We start from the raw sequence: 20381 nt of genomic DNA on the forward strand, positions 1-20381 counted from the left end.
ATTTAAGAAACAAGAGTTTTGTGTGAATCCTTTTTTCACAAGCTGAAAATAATTCACAACTCCACTCTTTGTTTTCAAACAATCCAATCCATGTTTAAATAATATCACGAATAAACGAAATATCTTAATTCATTTATAACTGTCATTTCATTAACAACCATCTAATTAAAAAATATTTTTATTTATCAGTTATGTCGGCAAGAATGTTCGTTCTGGACCGATTTCTTGATGTTATCCGTAAAACACCATATCCAGCTGCCTTTATTGAAATAACATTAAAAAGCCTACTTCAGAGCAACAGATTTCTTAGCACACACAACATACACTAAGCACAGAACAAAAATTGTAGCGGGAGACCATGCGAAATATTCTATGTGAGCAGTCCCGTAGTTATCAGTCATGTCTTGTGCTAGGCTCAGACTACCAACTGTCATCACAAAGTTGGCATACGTTCTGCTGTCACGACTTCTAAGACTGTTCAGTTTCTAGTCTGAGCGCTCCTACAACTTGATGTTCGCCGTATACGACTTTTATAATCAGTTGTTAATCTGAGCGCACTCGTCGTAAGTCGGATGTTGGGGAAATTACAACGCAACCGTCGAGGTGGTCAACGCCATCGCATTATGGAGAAAAAGCGGCATCATCTCATTTTTCAACAATGAACATCAATAAAAGCAAGCTGCTTTATTTCCTTCTATATTTTGAATCTTATTTTAAGCTGTTTTTGAAGCTCTGTTGACGCACAATAGGAAAACGTTTGCCATCGTGGTTGATACATTCAGGTTTGCCATACTTCCATCAAATAATACAAACACATAAATGACAACTAGTTAGAAAACGTTTCCGCGAGAGCATGCCCTTGAACAACTCTAGAATTGACATAAACGCAGTATTATGGGAGTCAAACCAGTTCATCTAATTTTTTTATATACAAAGTCCTTCGTAGTCACTGGAAAATAATTACAAACTATTATTTTGTTTTAGTTGTTAATAAACATGATTTTTGCGATTAAATAAATGTAAGGAGCCGTTTTTCATTGTAAGTAATTTGATCCAAAGCTTGGATATATTCATCGTACACATATGTGTACCAAATATTACACGTAGTAAACAAAGGCCTTTAAAAGTGCATTTAGTATACGTAGGTTGCAGGAAATTGTATTTCAGGGCATCTAGTTTTCAAACATTTGCAGTGAATTATATCCTCGAACCTCCCTTCCCCTTTAGAAACATAGATTCTTCACGCCCTCGATTTCAGTTCACCACAATCCAGACCCCTCATTGTATAATTTCCCTGACACATGTCTACACAATACATTTTACAGAATTATGAATTGTTACAGTATGTATTTATCATAAGGAGGTAGAGTTCAGTTTATGATTCTGTGCGTTGGGGAATAAAAACACCCATTAACAAAATCTGTATACTAGCTTGCACACACTATTTGTAACAACATTTATCCAACAAATCACAAGTCATGCGTTTAGCGACAGTGAGCAATGCTTGCATTTGCGAACGATTTAACTGGTTCCCGATGAGGTCATTCGCTTTAACGTGAAGCGCATAAATGTCTGCAAAGCGTTTAACTGCTGACTGGTTGAACGCAGCCTTTCTGTAATTTGCCATTAAACTCAGTTGAAAATAGCATGCAAAACATTTATCTTTATAGTTCATGAATGATTTTGTATTCCATCATGTGTTGCCATTTTCTATGTCGTCAATGTCGCCGCTGACGTCTCTTTCGTCGAGTTCATCACCCGAGTCTTCTATACTGGTCTCCGTGGCAGCCTGACTTCTCAACATGACGCTGATGACGTCAACATCGGCGGGGTCACACAGATCTATGGGGCGCTCGCCTTCCTCCGTCAAGGCTTTGCTGTCGGCGCCTTTCTTCAGCAGATATCTGTGAATCGAACAAACATCCGTCAGTTAGACATACGTGGTACAGAAACAAGGTTACAAAACAACACATGCTGACAAAAAACTCTTGGTGTATTCCCCCATGAAAGTGTCATGCAATACTGCAGATATTTCACGGAGCGACATTTCGCGCATACAAACATTTTAGCAGATGTTTTCGAAATATGAAGCATATGGTTTTTATCCCGAAAACGTGTAACATATACATTCTGTAGACAAACGTGTGTAAGATGCGTCAACAATGTTAATGGCCATGCATTTAGTGCTGTTTGTATTTAATACTTTCTTGACAGCTGCGACGATAAATGTGATTAGAGAAAAAAACACCTTGTTTATCTTATTAATATGTCGGCAGCATGGGAATACAGCTGCTGCTGCAATTTTAGTTTTGTTCATCTGCATATTAAAGAGTCCATTATACTAGACATATTATATATTTTTTCTATGTGCCCCTTTTTATTATTTAGTCATGCGCAGAAACTAGACGTTTCCAATAAAACCTTTGCATGCTGGGTAATCAAGGAACTGATATGCATACGAGTTGTCTTGATATCATCACTCCCAGAAGAGATAGACGTAAACAACATGGAGAGAAGATAAACTGCCGTCAAGCAGTTTTGACTAGAATCCAGGTTGTTTACGATGTTGGGAATGTAGAACCGGTGTGGTTAAAAAGATAGTTATAACGAAAAGAGACACGTCGAACTGTAATTGTTAGATTTAAGACTCTCATTAGCAGCATCAGATTTTCTTTTAAATCCCATCTTCGATTACAGCCGACAGTTATATACCAGTATATTTGATATACCAGTCGTGGTGCACTGGCTTGAACGAGCAATAGCCCAATGGGCCCATCGATGGGGATTGTTCGTAGACCGACCGCGCATCAAAGGAGCGCTTTACCTTTGGACTACCTCCTGCCCCAGGAATCGATAGATGCAGCCGCCACCCGGGCTGCTTCTAATGACTAGAATCAGGAAGTGATCTTTTAGCACTTCCCTAGAACCACAATGATGTTTGATACAGCCATCATGGAGCCAACTTCGATATATACTTAGTATTGCATATATTGGCGTTGCCATGGTGTTATATTCAGTTGGTCTTAACAGTTAATTTTATTCATTTTAATTATCAGAAACGGGTTCAAGGGAGGTGTACTGGGAGTGCGCACCTCCCAGAAAGTTTGAAAAGATTAGAAAATTCAGTGTTTAATGGATTAATATACATAATAAATTTCTTTTTTCTTCTTCGTTTCTTTCTTCTTTTTTGTTGTTGTTATTGTTGTTGTTGTTGTTGTTGTTGTATTTATACACATTGCTCTGTTATATTGTTATATATTTCCATTAGCCTTGTAACTATAGAGTTTAAACATCAAACGTTTAAATGATTTATGAATACGCATGGTGCACTTGTTGACATCTTGTAGACCAAACTGGTCACTAGGTACTCTCGTTTACCTCAGACACTGTTCGACTATCACACTCAGCTACTGGCACAGTTCCATGAAAACATAACCACGGTTTGTAAGAAAACTAGAGGTAAATGGATGATAATGAAAGACATGGTGTGTCTGCAATAGCGGCATTAAGTGCGTTAGCTGCCTGGATGCCGTTTGATGACTACAGGCGAAACGGTCGCCAAAGATAACAAGAATGTTAAATGGTTATTTAAGATAAGTGGTGGTGTGAAAACGCATATGTTGACTTTTAAAATAAAAACATTTACATTTTGATTTAATGCAGGTGCTGTGAGAGAAAGTACAGTGGAAATAAATTATGTTAGAAAAGTCTGAAGTTCTCATAATTTACGGTGTCGGGAGAAATGCACTCTTGGAAATAACTAAGGGCTTGAGAGCGGGGGGTGGGGGAGGGGGTGGGGGGGGGAGGGGGGGGGGGGGGATATATGGTACTTGCAACTCTGAAAGATGGATTAAATCAGTGTACTTAAATCTACGTCAGTTCAGTTTATATAAAAATCCACTTTTTTAATCATTAAAAATAGGCTCGTAGGACTCTGGTGTCTCTGCCTGTGTACAGCATAAAAGCCTGAATGACAAACGAAAAGGCTGAAGGAGCTAAACGCTATATATGCGTATGCTCAATGTAACATTCGGTGGTAAGGCATGAAAAACAACAACAACAACTATTACAGCAGCAGCAACAGCAGCAGCAGAAGCAATAAATACAATAACACAATATAAAGATACCTAACAACGTGGGAATATTAAGGTATATGTTCAAACGTCCATAATCTACAGTGTTACGGTTTCCTTGTGTAAAGTATTCAACTACAAACCACATTGACTGGACCTACCAGCTTTACAGCTTCAAAGGAAGGCAGCTGGATTATCATGAATACGCTAAGAGTACATCACTTATTAGTCATTACGTACATTATTCAGTAAGTAAAACCATTTGTACGAGACCGAACGAAAAGCTAATGCGCACAGTAGCATAAAGATTGATCGATAACTCACAATATGAAAAATGTTGTAATAATGTCATCTATCATATGTACAAAGGAGATAATTTTGGCGCACAAAAAAAGCCCCAGTTTTTTGTGTGGGTTTGTTTTCTTTCGTCATGAAAAGTTGCCATAATAGATGAGATCAAAGACGGATAGTGTGTACAACGTGCGTGTTAAATCTCCATGACTTAACGCCCACTGAAGTCGCTGTGTTCTTAGATATAATGTTAACGCATTCTGTTGACGGGCGTAAACCAAGATAAATAAACCAAATGGCCATCTATATTTCACTAAACAGTAACTACATCGTAATCGGTTACTTGATGTCCGTGACCTTATTTTATTCATAAAACCTCTGTGACCGTATAAAAACTCATACAATTGCTGTTCATGTTTCTTTGAAGCCAAATGCAACCATATACTTTAGTGTCGTGACCCACAAAACACTAGTATCTAGTATCACGATTAAGATAGATTCTCTTCTCGGGTCAGAATCAAAGGAAAGTTTCAACAAAGTCATGATGACATGCATTGAATTTATCGAAGCATCACTACACCCACCCTATCCCCCACTCCCATCACCGGTGTAACCCATTGCGTGCACAGCCTGTAGTTTTTATGTACTAACTTTCTTTTCACCAAAACGATCGAAATGTATGTACAATACTGCCCCTCACCCCTTCCATTAATTTTGTTGAGTAGATATACATATTTATCGTAAAACGTCTGATACGCTTTCTGGATTACTAAATTATCTCAGACGCAGACATCAACGGTTGGAGCCGATGGAATATTGCTCAATATAAAATATAACACTGGCTAATAAACAGGTGAATTCATTCCTTTTGCGATTCTGCTCTGTCTGCAAACCAATGCCCGTTTGAATCATGATGTATTGATCGCGGTATGAGAGTGATTTGATAGTTTCAGTAGCCTCATTTAGTTCTCATTCTAGTGAAGGAGATCGGTTATCTTGCTAGTATTTAATGGCTCGTGGATCTCAGGACCGATCGCCGTCTGTGAACTCGGGTGTGTTCCCGTCCCAACAAGTGCCCCACGGTTGGTGCATCAAAAGTCTATGATCCTTTTTTGTTTTATCGTTAGGAGTAGCCTACAGGTATATAGCATATCTCTCTCTCTCTCTCTCTCTCTCTCTCTCTCTCTCTCTCTCTCTCTCTCTCTCTCTCTCTCTCTCTCTCTCTCTCTCTCTCTCATCGCAATGACCACAAGTTAAACACCAAATAGATGTTTAGTATTTGTTGTGTTAAAGAATTCATTGTGTAATGAAATTATATAGGTAGTATTAGCCTTGAGCTGTATTATCAGGATTCATGAATTTTATCGATTATTTTTGCACTGTTAATCGTCTACAACGTGAAATTCAGTATGCACGTGCATGCATGGTTCGACATGTCCCGTGTAGTATTCGGTCAATTTGTTTTACTTGTCCTACTGACAGACTTGTCTTAGTGAACGAAAACGCTTCAAAATTTGTAAAAAAAAGTAACGTTTTTTACATTGTAGCATTTTTAGTATGCCAAGAATACCCAATAATTTACGCGAACGGGCGATTGGCATGTTTGATGCTGGCATGTCGACAGAAGACGTTGTAAGGCATGTTGGGAGTTCTAGTCGAGCGATACGAAATCTTCGCGTAAGATTTCGAACGACAGGAAGCACCAACGACTTGCCACGTCGTTGACGTCCGCGTGTTACAACGCGTGGTCAAGACCGCTATATCATGAACACGCATTTGCGCAATCGATTCCAAACTGCCACTGCTACTGCTGCTAACACACCTGGGCTTCATAATAACCGAATCAGTGGGCAAACTGTTCGTAATCGTCTGCGGGAGAACGGTTTACATGCACGACGTCCTTACGTCGGATGCGTTTTAACGCAACGTCATCGTCTAAATCGTCTTAATTGGGCACGTGTACACACTCGTTGGATACGGCGACGCTGGAATACCGTTCTTTTTTCGGATGAATCCAGATTTTCTTTACAACGTGGTGATGGCAGGGTGCGCGTCTACCGTAGGAGAAGTGAACGCTATGCTGACTGTTGTGTTCTTGAACGAGATAGTTTCGGGGGTGGGGGTTGTGTCATGGTCTGGGCAGCCATTGCCCATGGTTATCGTTCACCACTAGTCGTCATTGATGGCAATTTAAATGCTCAACGTTACCGCGATGACATTCTTGCTCATCACGTCATTCCTCTGTTCCATAACAATGCCAACATCTCGATTTTTCAGCATGATAATGCCACCTCTCATACAGCTAGAGACACTGTAAATTTTCTTAGGACAAATAACATTGATTTCATTGATGATTTGCCCGCTAAAAGTCCTGATCTCAACCCCATCGAGCATGTCTGGGATAGTCTGGACAGACGATTGAGGCGTCGTCCCAACCCACCCGCTAACGTCAACGAACTTCGTCAAGCACTCATTCAGGAATGGAACAATATTCCACAGGCAGAAATCAATACTTTAGTCAATTCTATGCGCCTGTGATGCACTGCAGTGGTCAATTCAAGAGGTGGTCATACCCGTTATTAAGTGGGTTTTTTTTTTTTTTAACCCCTACCACACTTGGTCAAAATTTCTCCCAGTTTCTGTTAACCTATGACCATGATTTTTGCACCAAACGATGCATCATGGAACACTCTTTAAACGCATATATAACAATTATTCCCCCGGTTTGTTTTCATCAAGTTATGTTCAAGCAAAGTTAGCGGAAGTTTCTTATTTTGTTCAGTATATATATTCTTTCCTATTTAACTGTGGTCAATTATTTGAAAAACGAGTTCTTGTTCTAGCTGACACCAACGTCGATCGAACATGCTTACAAAACGCAACTACAATGCAATGTATGGATCGTTTGAAATGTAATGTTCAAATATGGCTACAAACCTAGCAATATCAGCATGTCCCTCTGCGCATGCGGCGTGGAGCGGCGTCCAGAAGTCCGCATCTCTTTTGCTTACGTTGGCGCCGTGGCTGATCAGTAGTTTAACAGCGCCGTAGTTGCCGTCCAGTACAGCCTGGTGTAACGGGGTCAAACCTGAAAATAACATTTAAACATTTAAATAGTCATTATCATCTGCCTCCTTAGCAGCATCACCTTCATCATTATCAATTTTAACATCATCATCATCATCATCACCATTATCACATCACCACCGTTATCACATCATCATCATCATCACCACCATTATCTCATCACCACCATCATCACACCAGCATCATCATCATCATCATATCACCATTATCACATCATCATTATCATTATCACATCATCATCATCATATCACCATTATCACATCATCATCACCATTATCGCATCATCATTATCATCATATCACCATTATCACATCATCATTATCATCACCATTATCACATCATCATCATCATCATCACCATTATCACATCATCATCATCATCACCATTATCACATCATCATCATCATCATATCACCATTATCACATCATCATCATCACCATTATCGCATCATGATCATCACCACCATTATCACATCATCATCATCATCATCACCACCATCATCACCATTATCACATCATCATCATCACTATCATCACCATTATCACATCATCATCATCATCACCATTATCACATCATCATCACCATTAACACATCATCATCATCATCATCATCACCACCATTATCACATCATCACCATTATCACATCATCATCACCATTATCACATCATCATCATCATTATCATCGTCATCATCATCATCACCATTATCGCATCATCATCACCACCATTATCACATCATCATCATCATCATCACCATTATCACATCATCATCATCACCATCATCACCATTATCACATCATCATCATCATCATCATCATCACCATTAACACATCATCAACATCATCATCACCACCACCACCATTATCACATCACCACCATTATCACATCATCATCATCACCATTATCACATCATCATCATCATCATCACCATTAACACATCATCATCATCATCACCACCATTATCACATCATCACCATCATCACCATTATCACATCATCATCATCACCACCATTATCACATCATCATCATCATCACCATTATCACATCATCATCACCATCATCACCACCATTATCACATCATCATCATCACCATTATCACATCATCATCATCATCATCACCATTAACACATCATCATCATCATCACCACCATTATCACATCATCACCATCATCACCATTATCACATCATCATCATTATCACATCATCATCATCATCACCACCACCATTATTACATCATCATCATCACCATTATCACATCATCATCATTATCATCATCATCATCATCACCATCATCACCATTATCTCATCATCATCATAACTATCATCATCATCGTCGTCGTCATCATCACCACCATCACTATCAATTTCATCCTTCTCCCTATCATCATCGTCATCATTTAAAAAAAAATCTTCATCATTAAGGTTGTTAGCAATAAATTCCGGGATAGTACCATGTGCAGGCATGCGTTGCGAGATGGGAACCTCCCGAGCTCTAATGCTAGGTCAGACTGTCAACTATTACGACGAAGTTGGCCAACTCCTGACTTATGGCGGGTGCGTTCAGATTAACAACTAATGGGTTGGTTATACGACGAAAATCGAGTTGTAAGAGAGCTCAGATAACAACTGGACAGTTGTAGAAGTCATGAGAGCAGAAAGTTGGCCAACTTTGTGCTGGCAGTTGGGAGTTGGAGGCTAGCATAAGAACTATAACTGTTATTTTCGTCACTGATAATTAGCGGATGGTGAAAGCAAGCACCTATTAAAAAAAGGCTAAGAAAAAAGTTAGTTTGTTTTGTTTAACGACACCACTAGAGCACACGGATTTATTAATCATCGGCTATCGGATGTCAAACATTTGGTAATTCCGACATACCGACTTAGAGAGAAAAACCGCTACATTTGTTCATTATTAGCAAGGAATCTTTTACACGCACCATCCCACAGGTATACCATGAACTTTGATATACCAGTCGTGGTGCACTGGCTGGAACGAGAAATAGCCCAAACAGTCCACCGATGGGGCTCGATCCCAGACCAACAGGTCATCAGGCGAGCGCCTTACCACTGGTCTACGTCCCGCCCCTCATAATAAAAATGCAAACAGACGAAAAACTATCTATTATCTGAGCACTGAAACCACCATGGAGTCGTATTAATCACTGAACTAAATTTATATTCATATTAAAAATAATAACAGAGGACAGCTGACTCATATGTCAAATTATTCATAGCAGGTCTTCAAACATAGCGTGCGTCGACCCTAATGACTCTTAATATGAGTGCCACAATGCATACTAAAGAACATGATATTCATAATAAATCATTCCACGGTGTACAATACGAATGTCCGTGTCATCGTGATTAGGGTCTTTGGCCTTTGTTCGTGAGCTACGTATTCTTCCGTTTTGCAAAACAAATACATTTTGAACTTACTACAATTTGCTTTGTTTAACGAGGTTTGTTTTATTCAGTGATACCACTAGAGCACATTGGTGTATTAACCATAGGCTATTGGAATGTTTGTTTTGTTTAACAACACTCCTAGAGCACATTGATGTATTCATCGTCGGCTATTGGATGTCAAACATTTGGTAATTTTGACATATAGTCTTAGAGAGGAAACCCGCTAGTAGCAAGGGATATTTTATATGCACCCTCCTACAGACAGGATAACACATACCACGGCATTTGATATAACAGTCATGATGCACTGGCTTCGAATGAGAAAGATCCCTATGGGCCCACCTACGGGGATCGATCCCAAAACCAGCATCAAGCGAGCGCTTTTCCACTAGGCTACGTTACGCCGCTTTGTTTGACGACATTATTAGGGCACATTCATTTTATAACCCTCTTACGTGTTTCCGTTAGCAGCAATGGAATCGTTTATACCCTTATGATCTTTTGTACTTCCCACAGACAGGACAACACATAACACATCCTTCGATATAGGGAAAAACTATTTCTGAGAATGGGTCCACCGAGCGGGTTCGATCCTATGACTCAAGCATCTAAGCCAAACTTTCAAAATTTATGCTAGAAGTAATTTGTAGTTTAGCAGTTGAAACAGGGACGTGGATTATGTCAGGCTAGTATAGCCGAGTTAGTACGGTTGGATTTAAAGAAACGAATTGTAGCATATGATGAGTTGAGTGAACTGCGTTGTGATATTTATTAAAATGTGATGATTTACAAGTTGTTAATGACTATTAAAATATAACCCATTTTAAGACAAAACTTAAATAACTCGCCTGCTGTTACTCATTACCATAAGTCGCACCATGTGAACACGACGTTAGGAGCAGTCGCACTAGAAGACGTGCATATTATTGTATCACTATAAGTTTTTAAAATATCGAAAATTTAAAATATATCCAGAAATGGTTGGTACCAACAAAAAATAATGATAGCGAATTTGGAAAAAATTCCTGATATTTGGCATTAATTTCGGGAAGTTGGTCGCCCTGGTGTGACTGACCCTTTAGAAGTAGCCAACTAACAAATCACCCCCGCAGTGGAAACCATATGTAATAGTGTATCACAGAGAATGTGGTAAAGCCGTAAAGCAAGAAAACTATCAAAAGGGTCTTTGTTGTCTTAATTAGAAAACCGCGTGCGTTACGTAATATACGGGAGAGGTTGCAAAGGCTCTCGACTTAAAAATGGTACTTTAGCATGTATATTGTGTTTTGACATGAACCGATATTATCCGGTAATTCAGTGGTATCTAATTGTTTTAAATGTCATTATTCTCTTCAACACAAAACAACAGCGGACTATTATAGAACTTTAGAACATTGTTGAGGTACATACACCTGCACCCCACCCCTCCACAAAAAACCACCTTTTCAAAATAAACAGTTACATATATATCGTATATATAATTAGAGGGGGTGGGGTAGTGGGGTAAGGATAAGCGGTTTCTAAAACGAATTTCTACAATGAATAGGCATATTAGGAATACAAACCAAAACTTTTGAAACGATTTAATATATTACATCTTTATAAGTTATATCAAAATATCTACGAAATATTTGCAAAGCATATGTACACATCTGAAACGAACACTATTAGCTAGTATTATTTGTAATATAAAAACGAAATTAAACTGTTTGCGTTTTGCATTTATAGTCCCAGATATTCGTGAATTTATTATCCTGTGCAGGCACGACGAAAGCAAGTAGACATTGGGGAAGGGGGGGGGGGGGGGGATGGCTGAGATGGAAAGCGCAAAGGAACGTTTCTAGGGGTTATGGGGTATGCTCCCCTGTAACATTTTGAAAACTAGATGTCCTGAAATGCCATTTCCTGCATTCTGTAAGTAAAATTCATCTCTGCCTTAAGACTTACTACCAATAATATTTTTGATTCAGAGTTTTTTTTTTGGGGGGGGGGGGTTTGGGGGGGAGGGGGCTAGAGTTCAGCCCCCCCCCCCCCCCCCACTCCGCCTTGCTGCTGTGCCGTACCTATTTTAGACTAAGTACTGCCCTGTCCTCTAAAATGTCGAGAGGTGGTATTTTGTTTGGAATTCACCCCTGCAGTGAGATCAATAAAAAATATAGCGGCATTACTGGAGTCGAAATAATTGTAGAGTAATCAAATCTGCCACAGTGAGACGTGGCGTAAAACGACTGCAATGGAGGCTATAATCAGACAGAGTAATGTTCCACAAACGTAGTTTCATTCCGCTCGCAAGCGGTCAGGCGCGTTCAAGTCATAAGCGGCCGTGTGCCGATATCGAGTAGAATCCAATAAGATAAAGACCTTTACTGTTTATGTTCAATTTGACCTCCAATAAAACCACTCAGAAAAACACCACTGGACCATATGATTCCGACGTGCTAACGCATGGCAACGGGATGGTGTGAATTATAACCGAAGTTTTGAAAACAACATGTAATCTGCTTTCTAATACAGATTTATTATTATTTTATTTTGGTGGGGAAAGAAATGTTTTGTACATAGATTGATAAGTATTTTATTTGTATTAGACACACGTTCACCGAGAGCTCATATACATAATTTGTAATATGACATATAATGCATGCAAAAACGAACCACCACCCAACAATAAAACTAACTACTATCAAGAATAATTGTGTGTAGGAATTATTATTATTATTTTTTTTTTTTTTGGAATCTGCTAAAACATATATTTTATATGTTAGAAATCAAAGGCTCTAAACCTAATTTTAATAAGTTAAAAATGTAGAGATGATTATTTTTTTTTTAAATTTAATACTCATACACCCCAGCACACGCACAAACACACGCACGCGCACACACGTACACCGAAATCCCCACCCACCCGCCCTCATCCCCTGAATAACAAACAATAGTTTCCTTCCAATGTTTCATATAATAAAACGCTTTAAATAAAGTCATTTCAAATAATAGAAACTGCGATTTCACGTCCTACAGATCTGATACTTTTTAATGTTTGTAAAACGATACCCTAGCATGCTATTTTATTTAGTGGCTAGACTGTCTGCTAAATGAAAGAACCAATCTCATATCGTATGTACTCTTTCTGACACAAACCGGCCTCGGTGGCGTCGTGACAGGCCATCGGTCTACAGGCTGGTAGGTACTGGGTTCGGATCCCAGTCGAGGCATGGGATTTTTAATCGAGATACCGACTCCAAACCCTGAGTGAGTGCTCCGCAAGGCTCAATGGGTAGGTGTAAACCACTTGCACCGACCAGTGATCCATAACTGGTTCAACAAAGGCCATGGTTTGTGCTATCCTGCCTGTGGGAAGCGCAAATAAAAGATCCCTTGCTGCCTGTCGTAAAAAGAGTAGCCTATGTGGCGACAGCGGGTTTCCTCTAAAAACAGTGTCAGAATGACCATATGTTTGACGTCCAATAGCCGATGATAAGATAAAAAATCAATGTGCTCTAGCGGCGTCGTTAAATAAAACAAACTTTACTTTACTTTCTGACACACAACACTTTTCCACATACCATTTTATAGATTTAAATGGTATAAGACAACATGGCTACTATTAATCTTACAAACCCCCAAATCATATGCCGTAACGGTGCTTGGTTCCGAAACATTAACAGAGAACACATGTTTATTAAGGAAACAGAATCATCGAGATGGCTCTCCACTCGGCATAGCGAATGGAGATCATGATGTTACTCTGTATCTAAATGTTTCTGAAGTTCTCTGGACGCATGGCCATATGCACGTCATCCCCAAGTTACGTCAATACCGAGTAAAAGACGGAAACACGTGAACACAACAGGTCTACACCAAAATACTGCCTGTTCACAACAACTCCGCAATTTGTTAATTCGGTCAAGTCGATGGCAAATCTGAAATTCCATTAATTTTATCTTGGCAGGTTAGCGTATCGCCAGCTCGATTGGTGAACCGACTAGGCGCTTTGTACTCACGAACATCAGCTTAGAGGTTTTATGAAAGCAAATCATATCGGATCCTGTTCCGGCCGGTGCTCCACAATTTATATGCTAGTATCAAAGGCCGTGGTATTTTGTTTTTTATGTTCAGGGGTTAGGGCTATACGTAAAATGCCTTTGCTGCTAATCGGAAATGATTAGTTACGTGATAGATGGATCATGTTTCCCAAAGTACAAAATGTAGCAGATCTACAACTAGTTAAGCTTAAAGTTTCGCCGCGCTCCATCATATAATATATAGTGATGAAAAGAAAATATTGACAACCGAGAATGAATAAAACCAATACCCTCATCCACCATGGAAGGAAGTTAACCGTGTTACTCACGCCATTCAATTACACATGACTGACATTCAACCGAGAATGAAAGAAAGAAAGAAGTGTTTTATTTAACGACGCACCCAACACATTTTATTTACGGTTATATGGCGTCAGACATATGGTTAAGGACCACACAGATTTTTTTTAGAGGAAACCCGCTGTCGCCACATAGGCTACTCTTTTACGACAGGCAGCAAGGGATCTTTTATTTGCGCTTCCCACAGGCAGGATAGCACAGATCATGGCCTTTGTTGAACCAGTTATGGATCACTGGTCGGTGCAAGTGGTTTACACCTACCCATTGAGCCTTGAGGAGCACTCACTCAGGGTTTGGAGTCGATATCTGGATTAAAAATCCCATGCCTCGACTGGGATCTGAGCCCAGTACCTACCAGCCTGTAGACCGATGGCCTGCCACGACGCCACCGAGGCCGGTCAACCGAGAATGAATGCAACCAATACCCTGATCCACCATGGAAGGAAGTTAACCGTGTTACTCACGCCATTCAATTACACATGACTGACATTCAACCGAGAATGAATGCAACCAATACCCTGACCCACCATGGAAGGAAGTTAACCGTGTTACTCACGCCATTCAATTACACATGACTGACATTCAACCGAGAATGAATGCAACCAATACCCTCATCCACCATGGAAGGAAGTTAACCGTGTTACTCACGCCATTCAATTACACATGACTGACATTCAACCGAGAATGAATGCAACCAATACCCTCATCCACCATGGAAGGAAGTTAACCGTGTTACTCACGCCATTCAATTACACATTATTGACATTCAACCTCACATTACGGGACGTAGCTCAATAGAAAAGCGCTAAACTGATGCGCGGTCGGTCTGAGATCGTTCCCTGTCGGTGGCTATTTCTCGTTCCAGCCAGTGCACCACGCCGTGGTATGTGCTACCCTATTTGTGGGATAGTGCATATAAAAGATCCCCTTGCTACTAATGGAAAAATGTAGCGGGTTTCCTCTCTGAAACTATATGTCAAAACTACTAAATGTTTGACATCCAATAGCCGATGATTAACAAATCAATGTGCTCTAGTGATGTCGTTAAACAAAACTAATGAAAAACATGCACACAAATACAGTTTTATTAAACGTTCTGTTTTCGTCACTAGCGGGTGATGTTAACCGACTTCTCCAAGTATGTCACAAAACTTGTTTAACATTAAACAGGTTACCATTTGCATTTACCTGTAGCTGCTAATATTTTATATGTTACATATATTAATATAACACATAATGATCTTTCCTCAGGCTGGTATACAACAAGATGAAAGAGAAGAGATTCAGAAAAGAAACTTTCTGAAATTTTGTTTTCACCTTCCTTGTACCTTTTCTGCACGTAACCTCTAACCTGGGTTTTTGCAGGTAAGCAAATCTACAGCACAAATAGATTGGCACTATCAGTTATCAGTTTCACAAATAGATTGGCACTATCAGTTATCAGTTTCGCAAATAGATTGGCACTATCAGTTATCAGTTTCACAAATAGATTGGCACTATCAGTTATCAGTTTCACAAATAGATTGGCACTAATCATTGTTATCAGTTTCAGTTTCACAATAGCTGAATGTTTGAATGTGACCTAGATTGCACACAAACATTTTTAATAATCAAAGAATAGTGCGTTATTTATTCTAAATAATTAAATATTAAAGATATATCCGATATTACAGCTTAAAAAAATTAGCTCAAGATCAATCTAGTTATATATTTGATGTTCTTTAACATGTCAAGGTGTGTTAAGTGTTTTTGGCGCCTTGTCATTGACAACAAGGAGAAGAGGAAACCTATCCCGTATTTCCGTTTTGCTTTTTATTAGCCAGTACATTGAAAGAACAAGTACGTAAAGCAAGACGCGCTGGTACTACTTGGTCCACACACAATAAATATCAATCAAAACTCACAAAACATTTATCATGCGTTTTATGAGGAAACCAGCGTAGTAAGTTTGGCTGGGTCAATGTTTGAAGTGCCCCAAACATTTAACAGCGAAGTTAATGCTACCTGCTCTGCCAATGGCAATAAATGTGACATTGTTGTCAAAAAGGTTTTATCTGTATGCATTTTTATTTCATAGTGCCACTGTCAAGTAGCCTTGAGCTTAAAACATGTATGGAATACAGTGCCTCTTTTTGTGAAGTGACCTTAGCGCTAAGATCATGCGCTAAGATTATCTTAAGGTGATCTTAGCACTAAGACTGCGTCGTAAAACTGGACTCAGGTCTGTAGAACTAAGTACATGGACTACAATTCTGTGCGAAACCATCGATGTTGTAAAAACATCCTCCTATATATCGTAAATGACCCACAAACTACTTTCTTCATTTAATATTTTTGGGAGGAGTTGTCGTATACATATTTATAGGCCATAGTTGGTTTGATATATTGCATTTTAACCATATACGTAAATCTTGGTATAGTGCATCCAGTAACAAGCGAAGTGGGTGTAGACCGGGTTCTCAACGGCCAAACTTTAGAGATTAAAACAAAACCTCGTTAATTTAGCATAATATGTATTACAAGAAAAAAAACCCTGCTTATTACAATGTCGGGTATTTTTGTGTTGATGTATTAGTACGATACATCAGTAATACAACTCCTAACGAGTGCATAATCAATTTACAAAAAAAAACAAAAACCCAGAATGCATTTCTTGGATAGAAAAGAATACTACATGCATACATATATTCATTTTTAAATTTGAAACACAAAGGCGAAGGCAAAAGTAAGAAAATGCACTAGTCCGATACATCTATCATCAACTCTTTGACAGATGTTTTGGACTAGGAAAACGTTATTTGTTTTGTGTATCATCGGCTATCAGATGTCAAAGATTTGGTAATTCAGTTTTGGCGAGGAAACCCACTAAATTGACCAGTTATTTGGTAATAGTTGAGTGACAGTTTTTTAAAGTTTGTTTTGTTTTCTATTAGATGTCAAACATTTGGTAATTTTTACATATATAGTCTTAGAGAGGAAAACCACTGCATTTTCCATTAGTAACAAGGGATCTTTCATATACACCATCCCACAGACAGGATAGCACATATCATGGCTTTTGATATACCACTCGTGCTGCTCTAGCTGGAACCAAAAATAGCCCAAAGGGCCTACCGACTGGGATCGATCCTAGACCGACCACGCATCGAGAGAGCGCTTTACTACTGGGCTACGTCTCGCTCCCGGACTTGGCATTTATGAACTTATGAACCATTCTTGTGTTATCGATGATTCCACTCTGGGTATGGAAGGTTAAGAAAACAGAAGTGCAACCCTAGAACGAGAATTTAAGGTTCATTCCATCCTAAGACAAACCCTGAATCCACCCTGCAACTGTGAGTCAGCGATACTATAATTACAGTCGCCCGCCTCGAGACAGAAAGTTCGCTATCACCCCGACAATTACAATCGTTTTTCACTCGAGTCCGTTATACATCAAAGAGTCGCCCGGGGTCAAGTGTAAATGACATGTTCGAGTAGCGTTTTGACAGCTTGTGACAGATTGCTGCCATCTCCATAAATCATAACACTATATACTATTATTAGTTTTCACGTTGGTATAATTAGTATCAGTGACAGCTACTGATGATAGTGTCGTATGCTATACATATTAGTGAGATTCTACAGATTCCAGTAAGAACAATTAGAGAAACAGTAATCACTTAAAAGCGCAGAGTCAGATCCTAGTTGAAACTCGTACAAATGGACACTAGGTTTTATTAATCTACAAACCCGTAACACATCTAAGTAAATTAATGTATGATTTCAGTTACCAAAAAACGGTATTTAAAGTTTAAAAACTAGAGTCTCTCACTTTAAAAAAAAAAAAATATATATAAACATTTTCAATTTGTGAATAAAAAGTAAATTTTTGTTTAATGGCACCATTCAGGCACGGATATAGAGGGTCACGAGCGTCTGGACAGACAGCCCAGATAGCTGAGGCGTGTATCCAGGACAACGTGCTTGAATCTTAGTTGGATAGACTTTAAGATCATGGCAACGCCATTCAGATAGCATTACGTTAAAGTCTTGACAGTATTAAAGTCTAGACTTTAAGTTTTATAAGCACCGGCCCTGAGGTGTGTGCCCAGTTAAGCGTGCTTGATATAATCACGAATATAATTAAAATGAATGAATTAATGTTGAACAGAACCCTTGCACTTAACACCCAATAGATAGCTTAGATAAGTCTGCTTAAAACTTAAAACCCTTTTATTGGGAAATCTAAATTTTGATGTTCCAGAAAATGTTGATACGTTAAATCAATAAATTGTACAATACGTTATAGTTTAAAGCGATCGAGTTAACAACCTCTGACAATTAATTGATTATTTAATTGTGTCTGTTTGTATTGGTGTATGTCTCTGGGGGTTTTTTGGTATCCCTTGGTCTCTGTGTGTCTGTTATTCGCGAAATGTTATTGGTCTGTTTGCCTTGCTTTGCCTGCCAATGCAGTTGTAAAGTGTGGTATCCGACGAAGGATCAGTCCTTTGTGTATAAAATGTCAATAAAGAAATATTATTTAACATAATCCATAATCTTGAAAAACTGTGTATACAGACGTTGATCCTAGATGATTTTGGACAAGGCGTTGTATATAAGTGGTGAATACACTTTAAATGTTATTGGGAGAAAAAAATAACAACGAATTTTCAACAGGGGGTCCAGACCCCTCCACCACATGCATCCGCGTCTGGTATGTACTATAAACTACAAAGCATGACTTGTCACTAGAAAACTGTCAGCGTGAAGGTGACGGGTTTGTTTTATGGACCTACCTGCGTCATTAAGTCCGTTAATGTCCACCTGGACACTGGCCCTCCTCAGCATGGAACTGACGGCCGGCAAGTCGTTCTCCTTGATGTTATCCAAGAACACCAGTTCATCCGGGAAGCGAACCTTCGGCTTGCATTTGTTCTGTTTGGCAAGCAAACTGGCCCTGCGGCTCATTGTTTGCGACACCTGACAGGATTCTGTAATCCTCCTTAATCGACAGCTTTTTTTTGGTATTAAATAAGGACCGTTTCGTTTCGTTTCTTTATTGATGTGTTAATTAAGTCTCATCGAGTTAGCGTGCAAAATACAGCTGTGAGCTGTGGCTGTTGTAGAGTATGAATATTGTGTATCACAGCATAACGAGCCTCATTAATTCGAAGCAATTTTCTTTTGTTGTTTTTCTTTGTTGTTTAAGGCAGTATTCGACGAACACGATCTTATGACATGGTTTCACAAACAAATGTTCTCTTCATCATAATTTCCGCTACAACAAAATATATGTATTCTCTGTCTTGTAACTAAAACTTCAAAGCCTTTTGAATATTCTATAAGCATATACACAAGCTATTCAAGTAACAATTAGCCACACGCCGGGAACACTCCACTTAATTTGAATTTGAAATACTTCTTCCTCTTTTTTCACACACCAATCATATTAAACCATGAGGGGGAGTCCCTCTCAAAGCGAACACCACAACACAATTAATAATCCAATATGTCTTTGTCTAAACAGTTCACAACCAACAACAGAAACCATTTCACGAACACCGCGAAGACACTACACACAGTTCACAAGTTGAAATGATTAACTCTTCGAATCATCTCTTGTCCCACAACATCGCCGACCTGCAGCGCCGAGTTCCAGGAATCGTACACACGTCTGCTGCAGACCAGTGGCATCAGATACTTTGTCTTGTGGCGAGTCAGGGACGGCAGACATCGCCTGCAAGAAATTCAATATGGCTATAACGGGGGCGCCAGATAGCTTGTGAGGAAGTTATGACTTCGGTTCCTGCTGACTGTTTATACGGCAATATTCGGCAAGGATCTGGGGGAAGCTGCGCCTGGACGCAGCCGCTAGGGTCACGACGCTTGGCCAATCTGAATATAAACAGCATGGCTGATCTGTCGGAGTGGGATAAAGTCACAAACAGATAACAGTTTTATTTATTGGATAAAACATTCCAGCCCCCACCCCCTACTCTGCTCCCCCACGTAGAATTGCCAGCTGACCGACAGTAGTAGCTGCTGTTTTTTTAAATTCACAGTTCATAAAGACAGTGCCCAGAATCGAAAACAATTATATTTTTTAGTAATAAAACAGATTTATTAAAATGTAGCTCTGTTAGAAAAGAAAACTACTA

General features: G+C 39.2%; 1 protein-coding gene across 1 annotated transcript; it reads right to left on the minus strand.

The window, feature by feature from the left end:
• Window positions 1-120: 120 nt before the first annotated feature.
• LOC121372417 (protein phosphatase 1 regulatory subunit 27-like) lies at window positions 121-20192 on the minus strand. Its single transcript, XM_041498724.1, has 3 exons — window positions 19020-20192; window positions 7302-7452; window positions 121-1904 (listed from the first exon to the last, which is right to left on the minus strand). The coding sequence occupies exons 1-3, from the start codon at window positions 19189-19191 to the stop codon at window positions 1694-1696; spliced, it is 534 nt and encodes a 177-aa protein (XP_041354658.1). The 5' UTR covers window positions 19192-20192; the 3' UTR covers window positions 121-1693.
• Between the last annotated feature and the right edge of the window lie 189 nt (window positions 20193-20381).

This window comes from Gigantopelta aegis, chromosome 4 (assembly GCF_016097555.1).
Source record: "Gigantopelta aegis isolate Gae_Host chromosome 4, Gae_host_genome, whole genome shotgun sequence".
Taxonomy (NCBI): domain Eukaryota; kingdom Metazoa; phylum Mollusca; class Gastropoda; order Neomphalida; family Peltospiridae; genus Gigantopelta; species Gigantopelta aegis.